Here is an 18,736-nt window from a genome sequence, read left to right as displayed (position 1 = left end):
AAAATCCCAATTTTAAACTCTGCTTGAATCTTACTTTGGAACCAAAATCCTAAACCACGTTCTAAGACCTCAGCCGACATTTCGCTTTTCTGGGTCTCTCTACGCATTGAAAGCAATCTGCTGCCCCCGTGTGGTGAAAACAATTTGCACACCATGAGATTTAAAGTAGATTTTATTTACAAGAGCCTTATTTTACAGTGCTGCAAGATGACCCGACTAACTTGTCGGGCTACCCACATGTAACGACAACCAACTCCATGACGGATATACAGTTTAATGCGTAAAAGCAACATGCTTTAAAAACAGCCAACTTGAATTTGGGGGGGAACCCAGCAATTATAACTGCTTGAGCATAAAAACTAACAATGGAGTTGGGAAACTGCTTGTATTTACACTGGTCTGATTTTAAAACTACATTAAAACACTGATCAGGGGATTTTACATTAAAAAAAAAAAAATAATAATCTGGTACTTCAAGATAAGGCCACAAGGAAAAAAAGACAAGTGACAGGAAGTACAAAAAAAAAAAAAAAAAGTTCAGTCAAACTGTAGAGTGGTTGGAGGCTCAATGGCAGAAACTTCATGATGCCTGAAGAGAAACAGTATAGAATTGACAGTTTGAATTAAAAAAAAAAAAAAAAAAAAAAATTCATTCTTACTTTGAAGTCTTGTACTTCTCCCTGACTGACTGCTGAGCATGCTGCGGTGCGTTCAGGTACATCCTGTGAAGATCCTCCAGACACGGCCTCAGCTGGCTCAGAGTGTAGCCCGTCTTCTCCGCCAGAGATTTGGGCTGCAGCAAGAGCATAACGCCATATTTGTGGCACATCCCCGCAAGTAAATTTTCAGATTTTAAAAACCTACCCATGATGCACCAGTGATGGTGGCGTTGGCCAGGATGTAGGCGGCGGCGGCAGTCTGGGAAGGAAGATACTTCAGGAAGGGGTCCGAATCCACCAGGCTGAGCTCACCAAGATACTTTGGAGACAAAAAAAAAAAAAAGTTTTAATTTAAAACATAACTTCTTCCTCTGCCTATCAAAATGAGAATATTTGATGTTGGTACAGTTTAACATCTGGCACTTTGCAAAAAATGTTAAGGGAAACTAAATCTCAGACATTTTTTCAAGTTAGGCAGATGTACATGGTTTATATAAAAAAAAAAATAAAAAAGAACTACAGTGGTCCAGTCAAGATTCACAGGTGGCCGGCCATCTTGTTATCTGGATTTGGTCACATGACTTTCACCATGCAAGCGTGAGGGGATTTGTGGTGTAAATTAAAAAAAAAAAAAAAAAAAAAAAAAAGTACTGTAATTCCCAGCCTACAGAGCGCACCTGCCCAAAAGCTAGCACCGCTATGCTTTAAAAAAAAAAAAAAAAAAAAAAAAAAAAAAAAAAAAAGTTAGATCAGACGGGAGTAAGGCGCAAGTGCAGTGCCAACAGGGCCGGACTGGTAAAAAGTCACTTCCTTGGGACATATATTCCACCGGTCACTCCCTTTTTCCACTTGAGTGTCCCCTTGTGGCCAATAGAAAAAATGCACAAATTAGCCACATCACCCACTGGGCTGAAAGCATGAAAAAAAGGGTGCAGCTTGTAGGCTGGAAATTACAGTAATGTATATCTATAGAACAGTACAGAAGTAGGCTAACGCTGCTACATTTACAGGGCTTGTTTAAAAAAAAAAAAAAAAAAAAAAAAAACATGGCAGTAACACGCTAGCACAGCACTAACAGGGCCAGACTGGCAAAAGTCTCTTTCCTCGGCACATATATTCCACCGGTCTCAGCCTCCAAGGGGGGAAAAAAAAAAAAATTGCTGTATCTTGTGGGCCGGAAATTAAGGTGATCATTTACGCAGCCATTTGGCGCTCACCATGGCGAGGCTCTCCACTTCCTTGGTGGCCACATGGTGCAGGAAGTACTGAGTGAGGAACTGGTTGATGGTGGGCGCCGCCAGGTCAAAGGAGAGCACTTTAAGCACCAGTTGTTCCATCCTCAACACCTGCTTCTTCGTGTAGGTGTCGTCTGTTATGTAGACGAACTCGGACACCTCCGGAGGGTAGATCTCCTCGAATTTGCTGTTCATGTACAAGGGGGAGCGCACACAAAAAAAAATAAAAATTACAGGACGGCAATAACGGCGAGTAATGATGAATCTCAACTTACGAGGCCAGCAGCATGGCAGCGGTGCCCACCAGCTGCAACTTGCCGCGCAGCACCGACATGGACGACAGGAAGCGGTCGATGTAATTGACGGCCAGGTAGAGGGTCTCGCTCTGGAGCTTGTACTCCTCGCCCACCTCCACCAGCCAGTCCACCAGGATGGCCCGCATGCTGTTGGTGATGTCGGGCTGCTTTCGCATGTAGCCCGATCGGGGCTGGCACTTGACCTGTTGAGCCGTTCCGTGTCATTTAAAAAAAAAAAAAAAAAAAAAAAAGTCTCATTACAATGAGAAACTCGTCCATTGCATGTATAATTGATTCCTTATTCAGGAAGCTACAACCCATAGGTAGCAGTTTTAACACTCATTGTAATGAGAAACCTATGCTATTTAAAGTACTCAATTTTTCTGTGAAACTCGACAACTATGAATCAGTTGAAATAATGGCAGGTTACCTGGACCTTATGCCATTTAGTGGACGAGCAATTACCGTTAATTTCGAGCCTGTAAGCAGCAACCCCCCCCCCCCCCCCAAAAAAAAAAAAAAAAAAAAAAAAAAACGCTTTCAACCCTGCGGTGATGCGGCCAATTAGTGCTTTTTTTCCTAACGGCCGAAAGGGGGGCACTCGAGCAGAAAAGGTTAAGAGTGAGACTGTTGGAATATATGTGCCAAGCAAGTGACTTACTGGTCCAGCCCTGTCCTAGCGTGTTACTACTTCCCAGTATTTTATTTTTAACCAGCTCTGTTAGCATTAGCCTTTGTGTACTAAGGAAAATCGGAAAAATAAAGGTTTTGTACTATAGACGGTAATTTCCGGCCTACAAGCTGCGACCTATTCCCCCCCCCCCCAAAAAAATGCTTTCAACCCTGTGGTTTATGCGGTGATACAGCTAATTTGTGCATGTTTTCTAATGGCAGCAAGGTGGCACTCTAGCGGAAAGGTTAAGACCGTTGGAATATATGTGCCAAGCAAGTGACTTTTACCGGTCTAGCCCTGTTAGCACTGCACTAGCGTGTTACTGCCAGTGATTTTTGCCATGTTTAAAAAAAAAAAAAAAAAAAAAAAAAAAAAAAAACTGCTAGCGTTAAACTGTGTACTGCCTTTGTAAATATCTCGCATTTCAAATGTGGGCACTTGCGGTTCTTACACAGCTGCGACCTATTTATGTACCATTTGTACCAGTGATTTTCCAGTAAGCTTTTTTTTTTTTAAACCGGCACTGTCAGCACCGCGACAGCATTAAACTCTCCGTGTACAGTCTTTGTAAATATCTCATGTTTCAATGTGGGACTTGCAGCTTTTACACAGGTATGTATGTACCAAATGGTATTTCCTTTACAAATGTCCTGGGTGAGGCTTATAACCAGGTGCGCTCTTTAGGCCACGAATTCCGGTACTTGTAATGCCTGTGACTATGTGCCACTGGCATAGATTATCACAGTAATAAATTCTTAGAGCGTCTCCTATTTATACACAAAAAAATAAATAAAACTATCCTTGTCCAGTAGCAAGCGCCATAGTAAAGTGGTTTTGGATACATGACAGTAGTTTGTATTATAAATTTTTAAAAATTAAACTCATAGGGGGACGCCGGATGTCCAACAGGCAGTAAGGCCAGCGTGGAAACACCTCACCTCCATTTCCCTCAAATAGGTGTGAATCTCCGCGGCGTATTCGGGCACCTCCGTGACATTGAAGGTCTTCTCCTCGCCCTCGATCACAGACATGTCCATAGGAGAGCCTTGGAAGGGAAATGCCACGTGATGCATTTAGTGCACGGGAAACTACCGCTTTAAACACTTTTTGGTCAAACAACGTACCAAAACTGATGTCCATGGCCGCCCCCGGGATGTCGAGCGTGGCCAGCGGCTGGCGCAGACGGGCGACGGCATGGTCTATCTTTAGCGGAGAGTCCTCGGGGAGCTCCTGAACCTTGACGGGGGCGGCGGCGGTGTCACTGCACTGCTTCTTGACGGCCGCGTCGGAGGGCTGGTCCACGTGGATCTGGAAGGCGGACGGCTTGGAGCCTTTGGAGAAGTCTTCGTTTTTAGAGGCCAGGGACTGTGAGGATTCCTGGGAAGTAGAATTGTGCTTTTTTTTTTTTTTTTTTGAAGGGCGGCACGGTGGATCAGCTGCTAAAGCATTGGCCTCACAGTTCTGAGGTCCCGGGTACAATCCCGGACCCGCCTTTGTAGTTTGCATGTTCTCCCTGTGCGGACTTCCTCTGGGCACTCCGGTTTCCTCCCACATCCCAAAAACATGCAACATTAATTGGACACCCTAAATTGCCCGAAGGTGTGATTGTGAGTGCGGCTGTTTATGTGCCCTGTGATTGGCTGGCAACCAGTTCAGGGTGTACCCCGCCTCCTGCACATTGAACGCTGGGATAGGCTCCAGCACTCCGAGACCCTCGTGAGGATAAGCAGCTAAGAAAATTGGACGTTTTATGCATTCTATGATGCTGTTCATGCTCTACTTTCTTGGCCATGGGGAGACCACTTTGCTATAGGTTCTTTTTAAATTAACATTTTGATGGCAAAAATTAAGTTCTACAAATATTCAATTTTAATTGAACTCTTGTCTATGCTTTTATGATTTAAAAAAGTGAACAATTTAACTGTTCCAAACACAGACAGTGTTAAATTGAAATTAAATTTAAAGTGATTCAGTTCATTTTAAAATCAGTGGACAATTAATTGAGCATCCATCCATCTTCTGAAGCGCAGAGAGACAGAGAGAGAAAGAACCGGTGTGCCCGGAGAAAACGCCACACAGGCAGGGCCGGGATTTGAACCCAGGTCCTTTCAACTGTGAGGCCAATGCGCCAAACAGTTCTACCACCGTGCCTCGAGTTCAGTGATTCCCAAACATTGTGCCGTGAGAAGTTATCCAATTGGTAGAAAGAATAAATGTCTTTTTTTCTAAGTAGTAATATATATTCATGTACTTATGCCAGACTACAAATATAAATAAAACTCCACTACAGTGCAGACCGTAATTAATTGATATATTTTTGGTGAAATTTACTTTTGGTGTGCCGTGGAATTTTTTTGAGATTGTGAAATATGTGCCTTGGCTCTATAAAGGTTGGAAATCGCTGCACTAGTTGGCCATTTTCTCACAATTTTAGATTTTTTTTTTTTTTGGGGGGGGGGATATAAATCTATCTATCTATACACACACACACTGACTGTTCTCATATTAAACTGGGAAAATAATGCATGGGTAATCAAGTGTCCAGTTAAGATTAAAGACTAGCAATACAATAAGACAAAAAAAAAGTTAAATATAAAATTTAAGTCAAACAAAAACCACTGGAGTTTAAGGTTCTTAAAATGACAATGGGCGGGAGAACTTGATAGTCAGCTTTTGAAAGCCAACAACTTTACCCTCTGTTCATTTTATATAAAAACAATTAATTACACAAAGTTAAGTCTTGATGGGTGAAAATGGCGGACAACCTCGGTAAGGGTAATTAATCGACGAGGGGAACTACTAAATGATTATCAAACACCGTGTAAGAGTTAAAACATCAGTTTGAGTCACTGTTCTTTAAAAAAAAAAAAAAAAAAAAAGCAAATTAAAAAAAAAAAAGCCAGTAAGGCACATGTAGCTTAGCAAGCTAGCTAAGCTGCTAGCCGGGCTACAACAAGGAATCGGCGAGCCCAACTGACCTGCTTGAGGGCGCGCAGGCTCTGACTTTTACTCGTCTGGTTGGTCTGCAGAGACCCCAGCACCGTCCTCGGGGCCGCCAGCTGCGGCGGGACGTTCTCCTTGTCCTCGGGTCGCTGCTTCAGCGAGGCACGCAGTCTCGTCTGCATGTTCTCTTGGTTGTGGAGCTCGCTGGCTTGGGTACGGTTTGCGCCCGACATCTTCGGACTTAGCCTCCGCCTGCACCCCTAAAACTTGCAGTTAAGTGCAGCCGTTGCTTCTCTTTTTTTTTCCGCGTTTCTTTCCCTTTCCCCCCGCTTTTTGCAGCGATATCAAAGACTACAGAGAGGTTAACGACTTCGCTGGGAGAAAACGGCGCCGACAGCAACCGAAACCCAAGCAGTTCAAAGAGCAACAAGCACCCAGGGGAAGAGAGCAGGAAAGCCGCTCGACGAGCAACGCTTTCCTTCCAAATGGTTGTTTTGGTTTTTTTTTTTCGAAAGGATGCAACACTTCTCAGGGCGCCATACTTGGAAATCCCACCAACCTGCTTAACAAGGAGACTCGCTGCACGCTGCCGCCTTCCCGAGTTGACTGCCACAACTGACTTCGCTCGCCTCTGCTCTTGCTTTTCTCCCATTCAAGCAGCCCGCGTGGATTGAAACGGACCAATCACCGGTCGCCGTTTGGGTACGTCATCACGTCGACGGCAAGTCAGCGGGGACAAGCGACTTTGATTGCATATTCAATTCCGGTTCGGTGTATGACCGACAGAAAAGTAACGGAAAGATTTGTATTTTTATTTAAAAAATATATCAAAGTTAAAAGGGTAAGTAGAGGGAACAATAGCCAAGAAATTATTTATCAAAATGTGTATTAAACGGCATTAAAATTGACAGGGAAATGTGAAACCGGTTTATTTGAGTCCCATGAAGAGGACTCTGTGCACATGAATGAATTAAGATTTAAAAAAGGAAAAAAAAAACCCCTTGCATTCCGTGTATGGTCAATTAATAATTCAACAAAACAAAAATGTTTAAATCATAATATATTTTTTAATCATTAAACACACGTTTCACAATGTCATAATGGAATTTGAAGTTAAAAAACAAGTTGTGTTGCAATTGAAATGGGAAAAAAATGGTGTGATTCAGTGAATAAATATATTATTATTATTATATTATATAATAAATTTAGTGAATAAATATAAAGTTGTATAGTGGTTAATTTAATATTTAAAGTATGAAAAAAACATGCACGATCACAGCAGGTCACCCGGTGAAGCAGTTCTGAGGACCCGGGTTCGATCCCGGCCCCGCCTGTGTGGAGTTTGCATGTTCTCCCCGTGCCTGCGTGGGTTTCCTCCCACATCCCAAAAACATGCTACATTAATTGGACACTCTAAATTGCCCCTAGGTGTGTGTGTGTGAGTGCGACTGTTTGTCTCCATGTGCCCTGCGATTGGCTGGCAAACAGTTCAGGGTGGACCCTGCCTCCTGCCCGTTGACAGCTGGGATATGCTCCAGCCCACCTTGCGACCCTCGTGAGAATAAGCGCCAAAGAAAACTGATGGATGGATCATCACTGTAGAGATTTATTCATCACACCATTTAGTATGAAAATAATATATTACACCATACTTGGGAGGACATAAAACACAATGGAAGCGGTTCACATTTATTAAAAAAAAAAAAAAAAAGCAAGTCATAACTGCTTAAATATACACCAAATGGAAAACACTCACATGCTTAAGCCTCGTTGAAAAAGTCTAATAATGAATTTAAATCGTAATTATCCAGGATCTCCAAGAGCGACGTCACTTTGGCTTTCACATTCTGCCCTTTGAACTTGAACTTATCGATGAAGAGGTCTGTGATCATGCCTGCAGTGAGGAAGGGGAAAAACCATCAGCGCGTCACAATGAAACAGAAGGATTACATAAATAAATGAATGAATAAAATATACCGTAAAGCCTCTCCAGGTGCGCCGGCTGCCTCTTGTACTCCTCCAGCAGACTGTCCGACTCGTCCAGGATGCTGCGATATTCCGAGATGAGGAAGTCGGCGTTGCCCTCGTGAAGCTGGAGCTCCTAAACCATCAAAACAGGAGTGATGAGAATTTAAAGGTCCACTGTCATGAAATGCATGGTTTTTACTATGTTATTAATGAAGAAAAAAAAAACGGCAGCTGGTATGGACCCATCCGTTTTTTCACAACAAAACATGATTTTGACGTATATGGCTTTTTGTAACTCCCGCCATGAAAATCCTCTCGAGGGATTTGTTTTTCGAGAAGAAGCAGGAAGTGACGTACAAGGCAGTAGCGCACTCAAGCTGTCTCGTCCGTTTATACTAGTTTTACGTGCTGGAAGGTAGCGCGTTGTTCCTTCGTGTTAGCCAAAATGCCGGCTCGTTGTATTGCTGGATATTGCTCGGACGCTCGGGAGGATTGATTCGCATTTCATACTTTGCCAAAAGACCCGGTTCGTCGTGAAAAAATGGATTGCACGGGTGCAAAAAAACGAGAGCTTCGTGGGTTCCGAATGACAGGTAGGTGTGTATACAGCTACTCAAAAAAACAGTTGGAGGGAACGTAATCCATAAATCAGTGGTGCTTAATATGTTGTTGTTGCAACGCCGCCGGGGTGGCTCACTGTGGCGCCGAGCTGCGGTGGGTCATCTCCGCCGCAGAAGTGGATCAGAAAGGGAGGTGGTTTGCCCACGGCGTTGTCGTTGCTCGCGGGCGGCTTTGTTTATCACCGCCGCGGAGGTGGATCGAGCGGGGAGGTGGTTTGGCCACATGCGGTTGGGCCATGATCCGCATATCATCTAAATATGGCTCGAAACGTTGCCCCGGTCACTTCACTTAGTTGAAAAGCTCGAAAAGAGCTTCCGTGTCAGAAGGGGTGTCGAAAAATCCGAATATCTCTGTTGTCCGTCTCCAGTAGGAGGCGGCACAACGCGTTTTCAATGGCGAATGTCGCGGTGTGATGTCACGGACAGAAGATGCAGGCAATATGGCTACCACTTGGATGTCGAATGAGACTTCCGCAACTTTGGGCATGGATGACGCGCTCTCCGCTCATATCTATTTTTTGTACGTACATTAAAGTGAATAACGAACGATGTATTTTTCATTACATTATCTATTTTAGAATGTTTATAGGCATGACACTTGACCTTTAAGTTTACAAGCAGATAGATATGAGCTGGTTACCGATTTCAAAGTATGAAAAGGTCACTGTTTCAAAACATCAGCGGTACGAGTCTTTTTTTTTTTTTTTATATATTTCATAATTCAGTAAGCTAGTTATTTCTACTACTGAATTCTTTTGGAACTTACTTTCAGAGCATCGATGAGCTGAACTTTTCTCGCCAGCACCAACTGGTACTCCAGCTTCGGGTGGATCATCTTGAGGGTGTGGCTCACAGAGTCGTCGTTGATATCTGCAGAGGAGCACCGGCGCCTTTAACCCGCAAAGCCCCACCGCAACGGGGAGAAAAACAACCCACCCGGAACCCACCGTATGAAATGTTCAGGTTGATTTTGCGTTTGGTGGCCTCTTTGGAGAGGACGTCGCTCAGGATGGAGATGGTGGAGATGTTGTCCGACTTGAAGTGACCCTCCCCTTTGCTGGAAAAAATAAATACGAGCACCACATTATTGGAATAAAATAAATTCTTGGTCATGTCAAATGAAATCCTGTGGAGGATAAAATGCTAACATGCTACCAGTTGCCATGCTAAAGTCAAATTAAGGAATGTAAATATTATGAAAACGGGCTACCAATTGCTATGTCAACAGCTCCCGCGGAGCCGACATGATTCTCAATATGCATATGTACTACATACAACATATGACGGCGTCATATTGAGATGAAAGTACACTTTCTACATGAATAATGATGTACGTCTATAGAATGAAAAATGTTTTTTCATTTTCCTGATACTGATGAACAAATGTATAATATGCACTATTGATTTTGTATGAATGTTTAGGAGGGGGGGAATATACAGTGATCCCTCGGTTCTCGACCACAATCCGCTCCAGAAAAACGGTTCGAAAAGTGGATTGTTTGAAAACCGAATCGATGTTTCCCATTACAATGAATGGAAAAAAGAAATAATGCGTTCCAAGCCTAAAAAATTGGGCTTTTTAAATATTTTTTTTTAGCTTTTCCTGATAATATTTTTTGTTCGAAAACAGAAGAAAAAAAATCTCGAAATTTTCGTTCGAAAACAGATCTGTTCGAAAACGGGGACGTTCGAAAACCGAGGCTTGACTGTACATGCATACATGCTACATGCTACGGTAACGTGCTACAATTTCAATTTGTAGTGCTAGAGCTGACCTGTAGGTGGCGTGCAGCTGCGTACCCAAGAAGGTGTTGAGGAAGTAAAAGGTGACGCTCTCCCCAGCTGGCGTCTTTTCCGGCACCTCCGGCAGACAGAAGACCACCCACGAGTGGATCTCTGCGAAACTGAACTGTCCCACCAGACTCAGCCTGTTCATGGGTCTGGATCCGCAGCACAGACGCAACACGATCATAAAGTTAGCTCACATCGTTTGAAATTTTTCTTGTAGGATCCAGGCTGGAAGGTCACCTTTCGTGGTCGATGCTGTGCGTGCGTTGGTGAAGAGACAGAGGTTTGATGTGATACTGGCGAACCTGACACGTCTTGGGCTGCAGCCGGTGGGTGACGTAAGCCCGCAAGGTGCCGTACTGCCCCTCGATGGACCGAACCTACAAAACATATTTACTGCCACGGTCACCCTGACAATATCAGATCTCCATGTAAACACATCGTTGTACATTTTCTCATTCTTTTTAGAATATATCCACTTTTTGATCATATTACTTGCACTGTATGCGGTTTGAATTGTCTTTTTTTAAATATTCAGTTGGTCTTTTTTATTGTTTTTATCCTGTTTTAAATGTTTGATCTCTTTGTTTTCAAATGCCTTTAATCATGTAAAGCACATTGAGTTACCTCGTTTATGAAATGCGCTGTACAAATAAATTTGCTTTGCTTTGCGTACAAGATACACACACTGCTGTTCAAAAGCCAGGGTAGAAGTGTAGTCGACCATTCATTTTCTTAGCAGCTTATCCTCACACGGGTCACAGGGAGTGCTGGAGCCTATCCCAGCTGTCGACGGGCAGGAGGAGGAGTACACCCCGAACTGGTTACCAGTCAGTCCCAGGGTACACATAGAGACAGACTTCAGGCGCACTCACAATCACACCTATGGGCAATTTAGAGTGTCTAAATAATTTTGCATGTTTTTTGGGATGTGGGACGAAACCGCAGCGCCCGGAGAAAACTCACGCACGCGCGAGGAAAACATGCAAACTCCACACAGGCGGGGCCGGGATTGAACCCAGGACCTCAGAACTGTGAGGCCAACGCTTTACCATCTGAGCCACCGTGCCGCCCTGTGTGTATTATTACTTCATATTAAATATTTTTAAACAAACACTTTCAAGATTTAAACTTATTTAAATAGATGTATTAAAAAATTGTAAATGTATTTGCACACACAAAAAACACAAGAACGCATAGAATATGTTGAAAATATTGTATGATTTTATTGTAGCGTCCGTGTATATGCATGTGCCTTTAAGAGGCGGGACCTGGTGGCCGTGGTGTGCCATTGGCAAGTCTGGACGCGAGTGTCTGGGCGTTAGCTGTGGGAGACTGCTTGAGCGTGGTGATTGTGCTTTTGTTTAAATGTTCAATAAACAGCTGAAAAGTGCATCGATGATGGTGCCTCTCCATACTTGGGGAATTTAAACTCAATACACAAAATTATGACCATTTTTTTAAAGGAGAGGCCATTATTCACAAATCTTTGCTATTCGCAAGGTATGCTAGAATTGTGTGAAGCGCAAATTAACGAGACAATCCTTACCTTGAGCTCCAGTCTGGTGGTGTTGGCTTGACACCTGTAAGTGGCCAGCAGGAAGTTGCCATTTGGCTGCTGGGAGGGGGAAAGGGTGGTGGGGTGGGGGTGGGGGTGGGGGTGGGGGGGTGTTGTGACAATGAGTGATAGAGTGAGAGAAAGCGAAAGAACACCGTTTTGAAAACTTTGCAATCTTGGCGCACCTCCGAGTCGCACTCGCTGAAGCTGACCACCGCCGAGTTGTTGTCCACATCCAGCAGGTCGATGGGGACGTCGCTCTACAAGAATCGGGGACAAATTATGGAAATTTTATTTTTTTAATGCCTTGCTTGCAAACGGTTGGATTTCTAGCGTGGCTGTTCACCCATCAAGAGTGAAATTAATCATCACTTAACCATCTATAGCAGGGGCGTCAAACTCGTTTTTATCGCGGACCACATTGGAGTTACGGTTTCTGTTAGAGGAGCCATTATGACTGAAACCATCAAAATCTTAAATCATCATATTTGCACATTCAATTTACCAACTACTTTTGTCATTAGAAATCAAGGGTAATGGGTTTTTGAACTATTATTGATGCTTGGTAACACAAAAATGCTCAACGTCATCATTTACAGTATGATATGACAGTTTGAAATTTTGCTTCAAATTTGAAGAAAAATCCCGGAAGTTGATGCACGTGATTTGTCTTCGCGGGCCACATAAAATCGTGTGGCGGGCCGCATCTGGCCCCCGAGCCTGGAGTTTGACACGTGTGGTCTATAGTGTTTTGCGTTGTGTGTTGGCAATTGGCTAGCAAAGTTTCACAAGATAGTTTGTGGAACTGTAATTTTTTATACCGCGTGTTTTTTAACAGAAGAATGTCAGAGGTCTTTTATTAATAAACCTGAGCAGGGTTGGAATCGTGGGGGGGGGGGGGAACAGGGGGGCATGCAAGGTCCCTTTGAAGGCAGCACGTACCTGCAGCAGCAGGTTGTCGATGGCGGTCTGCACCTCCAGCATGAGGCTGTAGCTGGCGTCATCCTGGCACAGCGTGAACTTGTCGTTGATGCTGAAAGCGGGCGCCACGGCGACGGCCGTCTTGGACAGCGACGTCTGCTGGTACTGCTCGCGGCCCAGCTGGACCTTCACCTGGAGCTGCTCCACCTCCGCCCTACGATCGAAAAAATACATCTTGACGTTTGCACATCTCGCTCGGGAGACCAAAGTCATCAACTCTCGTGTTTACCTGAGGGCTTCCATTTTGGATTGAGTCTCTTTGCTCATCCTGACCTCGTCTCCAGCACCCATTTCAGCCTTTTGGGGTTCTGTGGTCAGACCCGTCACCCAACCTGGAAAGACACACGGCAGACCCAAAATGTATTTATGAGTCATCTAGGACAATCTTTATGACTGATAGGCTACTTCTTCTTTTCCTTTCGGCTTGTCCCGATTAGGGGTCACCACAGCGTGTCATCTTTTTCCATCTGAGCCCATCTCCTGCATCTTCCTCTCTAACACCCACTGTCCTCGTGTCTTCCCTCACCACATCCATCAACCTTTTCTTTGGTCTTCCTCTCCCTCTTTTGCCCGGCAGCTCCATCCTCAGACTCTCTCGCCTCTGGACACGTCCAAACCATGGAAGTCTGCTCTCTCGAACCTTGTCTCCAAAACATCCAACTCTGGCTGTCCCTCTAATGACCTCATCTCTAATTCGTACATCATCCTTGCCACTGTTTTCTAAACTTTGCCCTTCATCCTAGCGGAGACTCTTCTGTCACATAGAACACCAGACACCTTCCGCCATCTGTCAGCCTATCCATTTCTACCGCAAACGGGAAGGGGCTCAGAGCGGATCTCTGATGCACTCCCACCTCCACCTTAAATTCTTCTGACACACCTACGGCACATGTCACCGCTGTTCTGCTGCCCTCATACATGTCCTGTACTATACTATACTATCTATCTATCTACTATCTATCTATCTATCTATCTATCTATCTATCTATCTATCTATCTATCTATCTATCTATCTATCTATCTATCTATCTATCTATCTATCTATCTATCTATCTATCTATCTATCTATCTATCTATCTATCTATCTATCTATCTATCTATCTATCTATTCTACATATTTCTCCACCACACCGGACTTGCGCATGCAGTACCACAGTTCCTCTCTTGAAAGGAAACATTTTTTTTTTTTTTACATCCACGGAAACAAACTCGATCATAAACGTGTAAATGTGTAATTGCTCATATTTACTCAACGGCAAACGACGATGCATGCGGAAACTTCGGGGAGGCACGCCAAAGCTATCCCGAAGCAAGGGGGCGTGGCTTTAAAAGTGTGGGAAAGACTGCTTTGTATTTTTTGGGGTGTGCGCGCGCAGGGAACGGCGGGTGTACCGATTATGCCGGGATGCCGAAGTGGGTGTATGTCACCTGTATAGGTGGCGGTCAAGACCTCGTCGTAGGATTCCTTTCCCACGCAGCCTCCCTGGATGGAGGTCACGCTTTCGGACAAGGCCTGCGCGGGTTCAAAGAAGGAAATTAAAAGCAGACGTTTACGCGCACTCGTATCGAGTGTAGTTTTAAAGACGCCTCACGTGCTCGAAGCGTAGCGTGGGCTCGTTGCCGCTGTCAAAACCGTAAACGGCCACCGTGCCGTCGTCGCGGCCCACCAGGACGTCGCTCACGCCGTCGCCGGTGATGTCATAGGTGTCGAGACAGAGGATACCTGGACACAGCGGGGTATCGTGGGTCACTTCATTAGGTACACCCGTGCGCGAGATTCACAACACAAACGGTGCAGTACCGTACCTCCTTTCCTTTTGTCGTTGTCAATCTCCCATTTAATGGCCGCCACACTCTCGCCGATCTGAATCAGCCCGATTTTGCCGTCCGTTGTCCCGTACAGGACGTCCTCTCCTGAGAGAGTCAGTCACATTTCCCACAATTCACTTGTGGAATACAATGCAGTGTGAAATGCTGCACTAATGTGTGTCCATTTTTCTGACCCATCCGTTTTCGCTATGAAATTTGAACGCCTTTTAAAAAAAAAAATGTATCCCAAAAACTCGGAGCATGTCAAATATTGAGCAAACAATTTTGCTCATGGCCACATTTGATTTTTTACGTCAGACAGGTCATTTGTAAAAGAGTTTAAAGCCTAAAATAGCTCAACTGTGGATATAAAAGTATTTTAAAAATGAAATATGTAATAATTCAAGATTATTTGTAATTTGTATTATTAATCGTTAATTCATTTAGAATTAACTATTTTGTGAACAGTTTTTTGAAGACTGAAAGAAAATATTTGTTCTAATATTTAATCACCTTATTTACAGTGAATTAATTCACAAATATTTAATAAAATAAATTAATGAAAATACAGAGTATCCCCAAAAAATGTATGCACACTTTAAATAATTGTAAACGTATTTATTAAAATTCCAATATTTTTTATCATGTAAAAGAATTTTCAAATATGATTATTAAATGTGTGTATACATTTTTTGAGACAAACTTTAGATAGAAATAAACTCCTTAATTGTCTAATTTTCTTGTAAAATGTTCTAATAAAATCTCCTAAAAAATATCTAAATGAATGCAACCAATATTACAGGACTTGACATTTTAAATGAGCAGCAGGCATTATTATTATTATCATATTGTCAGTCTCCAAGTGTTGATGAACTGTTTGTGTTCAAATATCTACTGCGAAAAGAGTTATGACACCACGGAATTGATGGTACATATTAGCCCATCTATGGCACATTGCATTGTGTGTTAGCATTAAGATAGCCAGACATTTCCCAAAGGCAAAGTTGTGCGGTTGTTTTGAATATACAACTAGAAATTCTTTGTTGTTTAGTTTGAGTTGAACTTGCTGCCGCCATCCAAGCGCTCATATCTCAATTTTCTTTTCAAAACTGTCAGAGCGAAGGCACCAATCTGGAAAAAAAAAAAACCCTCCTGATTCGGGTGATTCATAAGTTATCACCCTGCTGTAAAAGAGTATAATTAACAAGACGCAGAATTTTGGGGAAATATTAACAAAGGGGGACTAACTTGCCTCCATCTTTGTTGTAGCGTTCTAGTACAGATGGAGGTCCTGGCACTTCTGCTTCATAGGCCAAGTCAGACCCCTGAATGATTCATAACACGGGCAAAAGCTTCATTAATATTATTTAAGTACTGTATTGAACAATCAGCACTAGCAAAGTGGGTTTTTTTTGGTACCTGTAGCACCCTGAGAACGCGATCCTGACACGCCAGCACCGGGATGGGGCGAGGCAGCTCCTCCGAGGTCAAACAGACGATGTCGTTGATCTTGTCCCCAGACAGGAAGTAGTCCTGGTCCTTGCAGTCGCAGTAGTGGTTGTAGATGTAGCTGGCGCACACAAAGAGGTCAGCGCCGGACACGTGCCTGTGGAGCACAGCAAGTGTTTACAGAACAATAACCGCCATCAGTTTTCGACAGCTCTTGTCGAATGAGGATCGCGAGTGTGAGTAATAATTGAAGGCATCCACACACCACAAACTATGATCCCAAAAACTGTTCATTTTCATTCCAAACATATCTTACAACAAAGCCCTTGAAAATAAATGTATTAGAGATGATTTGATTCCAAACAAATGCACCAGAAATGCTCACTGACTTCCAGCAAAGACTTTGTAAATTACGTTAACGACCCAGGCTAAACTTAGCTCCTCGCCTACGTGCAAAGCTTGTTCATCAGTCAAAATGCATAACTTTAAAATATTCTTGACACCATTGCAGTACTGCTTTCCTATTTTTGCAAGGCTTTGCTAGTTTTGTGTTGCATCTTATGGAGTTTCAGAAAGAATGTAAAAAAAAAAAAAACACGATTTGAGATTTTTATGTTTCATTTTTTTCATTTCCATTTGTTTGTTTTTGACAATTTTTTAATGATTTTTTTTTATAAAACACTTTTAAATGGTGACCTCTGGTTACTTCTAACAGTGTAAATAAAGGGCAATCATAACATTTTGAAAACTTAAGATATGAGTCCAAACAACCAAAATAATTTTGCCAAACTCATACATAAAAATGTAGACTGAGTGAAATTTATATTAAATAGGTACTGCACTTACAAGTTATACATCAGAAATAAGTACACAAGTAATATATATATGTGCTCCTGGATATTTTTTACTCCTCTGCTTCCATACTTGATCATATCGGAACATGGAGTGCACTGCACTTTTCCGGGAACGTCCACTTTTTGGACACGTTTGGTTAGACACGTTGATACCGATTTCGTTCCTATCTGCAGGGTTACACTTTTTTCAAGCCATGCCCATCTGAAACATTTTTTTTTACCCCGTGGTTTTCATCAATTTCCCCGGCACGATCTTCATCTTTTCTCTCCAAGACTTTCGCCATACTGGACATCGTGCAGACCGTTATAACTAAGCGGAATGCTTCTCCCTGAAATCTTAACATCACAGTGATAATACTGACGAAATACCGCCAAAATGCTGCCGGAAAACGGAATGTTGTCGTTATTATAAATACCAAATTGAATGCGAATATATTGCAATGCCGTAAACAGATAACAAGGCCATTTTCCGCGATCACAGCTGTGACTAATTTTACGACAAGCATTGCCGATAGATGCTGGCGGCCGGCCTTGATCACAGCATCACAGCCTCGCCCCGCGTCAAGCTGTACCCTACCCCCGAAATTGTCACGTTTCACAAAAATGACATTTTAAGACGAAAAAACTCGGAATTCCACAAATCCTCAGAAAATTATCATCCCTGCTCAATTTCTATTTCTCCAGTAGCAGCTATTTTATTTACTTGTTTTTGTTGTTGTTTTTTAGATGTTCCTGTATGTGTTTCCCACAAGTCGTAGGTGCCCCACGCATATTCTAGAACCTTTGTGCGGGTGCTTCCTACATGGCGTTGATGCTCTCGGTGAGGTTGGCGTCAAAGGTGAGGAACTGTTTGCCCTTCTTGGTGAATCCTCGCACTTGTGACCCAGAACAGACGAAGATCTTCTCCTGCGGCGTTCCCGCTGCTCCACCCAGGTCCATTCGGGATATTTTCTGCCCCGGTAGTGTTTTGAAAACGGGCTGTGACACATGGACTTATGTTAGCAACAAAATTATGGACAAAATACAGCATCGATTCAATGAAAAAGTCTCTTACGACTGCCTCGCCCTTCTTAATTCCAAAACATGTCAAGATGCCATCTTGGTCTGCTACAGCTACCTGCGACAACAAAAACGTGGAAACAATATTTTGATGCTTTAACCCTTTAAGAAGAATATAAAATTATCAGTTTGTAATACATTAGTGATACCTTCTGGGTGGACTTTTTTCCAAGTACTGGCAGCAGCCTCATTGTTTTTTGGGACGTCACACCAACCTGTAAGTGACAAAAATTGTTGGTTTGGAGGAAATTCACGTAAAACAACCAGTATGACTCCATTCATATAATAATTAAAAATTCTGGAGTACCTTCATGCTAACAAACGAGACAGAGAAGGGATTTACCTGGATATAATCAACTCGATTTAGATTAATCTCCATCTTTATTTGGTGGCAACTCCTGACTTCGCAAAAAATAACAGTTTATCCGGGAACAAATGCGTGGAAAAAGTCGGTCCATTCGTCAGTCACAAGCCGCTGCTAACACTGAAGGTTCCATCATTGTAATGAGAAAGAGGAGGATTATCCACTCAAGAAGATTAGCTCGACGTGCTAACGTTGGCTAGCCGGCTAGTTAGCATTTCGAAGGAGTGGGCGACTAAGTATATTAAAGACGAAAAAGAGTCTTGATTAAAGTAAAACACAGAGGAAACGGAGTTGTCGGGGTAAAATTAAACCAACTTCTGGTCAAATTTGAGACGACTTTATGGTAGGAACGAGATGGTTTTCATGCGTAGTACAGCTTCCATGGCAACGTTGTCACCCGCAATAATCTCCACAATCATTGGACGCCCTGAGAGCAACACACATTGAAGCAGTCTTCTGATTGGATAGCTCACTCCGACT

The 18,736-nt window shown here is 43.1% G+C and overlaps 2 protein-coding genes across 3 annotated transcripts; both read right to left on the bottom strand.

The window, feature by feature from the left end:
- Nucleotides 1-154: 154 nt before the first annotated feature.
- ccna2 (cyclin A2) lies at nucleotides 155-6,432 on the bottom strand. The gene is made up of 8 exons (XM_061834668.1): nucleotides 5,842-6,432; nucleotides 3,988-4,240; nucleotides 3,802-3,908; nucleotides 2,170-2,393; nucleotides 1,877-2,081; nucleotides 865-978; nucleotides 660-793; nucleotides 155-589 (listed from the first exon to the last, which is right to left on the bottom strand). Exons 1-8 carry the CDS (start codon nucleotides 6,037-6,039, stop codon nucleotides 538-540), a joined length of 1,287 nt encoding a protein of 428 aa, XP_061690652.1. The 5' UTR covers nucleotides 6,040-6,432; the 3' UTR covers nucleotides 155-537.
- A 966-nt stretch (nucleotides 6,433-7,398) lies between these two features.
- bbs7 (Bardet-Biedl syndrome 7) lies at nucleotides 7,399-18,704 on the bottom strand. 2 transcript variants are annotated; one of them, XM_061834667.1, is made up of 19 exons: nucleotides 18,236-18,704; nucleotides 18,042-18,107; nucleotides 17,888-17,950; nucleotides 17,636-17,811; nucleotides 15,950-16,136; nucleotides 15,783-15,855; nucleotides 14,528-14,635; nucleotides 14,314-14,444; nucleotides 14,150-14,234; nucleotides 12,951-13,053; nucleotides 12,683-12,875; nucleotides 11,926-12,000; nucleotides 11,732-11,797; nucleotides 10,423-10,562; nucleotides 10,170-10,334; nucleotides 9,342-9,451; nucleotides 9,161-9,264; nucleotides 7,784-7,907; nucleotides 7,399-7,700 (listed from the first exon to the last, which is right to left on the bottom strand). In XM_061834667.1, the coding sequence occupies exons 1-19, from the start codon at nucleotides 18,269-18,271 to the stop codon at nucleotides 7,567-7,569; spliced, it is 2,139 nt and encodes a 712-aa protein (XP_061690651.1). In that variant the 5' UTR covers nucleotides 18,272-18,704; the 3' UTR covers nucleotides 7,399-7,566. The 2 variants fall into 2 exon arrangements, with proteins under 2 accessions (XP_061690651.1, XP_061690650.1); XM_061834666.1 differs by having other exon boundaries at nucleotides 11,732-11,800; nucleotides 18,236-18,702.
- Between the last annotated feature and the right edge of the window lie 32 nt (nucleotides 18,705-18,736).

The sequence above is a fragment of the Syngnathoides biaculeatus genome, chromosome 11 (genome assembly GCF_019802595.1).
Source record: "Syngnathoides biaculeatus isolate LvHL_M chromosome 11, ASM1980259v1, whole genome shotgun sequence".
In the NCBI taxonomy this organism is placed as follows: Eukaryota; Metazoa; Chordata; class Actinopteri; order Syngnathiformes; family Syngnathidae; genus Syngnathoides; species Syngnathoides biaculeatus.
Note: the sequence above shows the minus strand (reverse complement) of the source record. Positions and strands in the feature narration are given on the sequence as shown.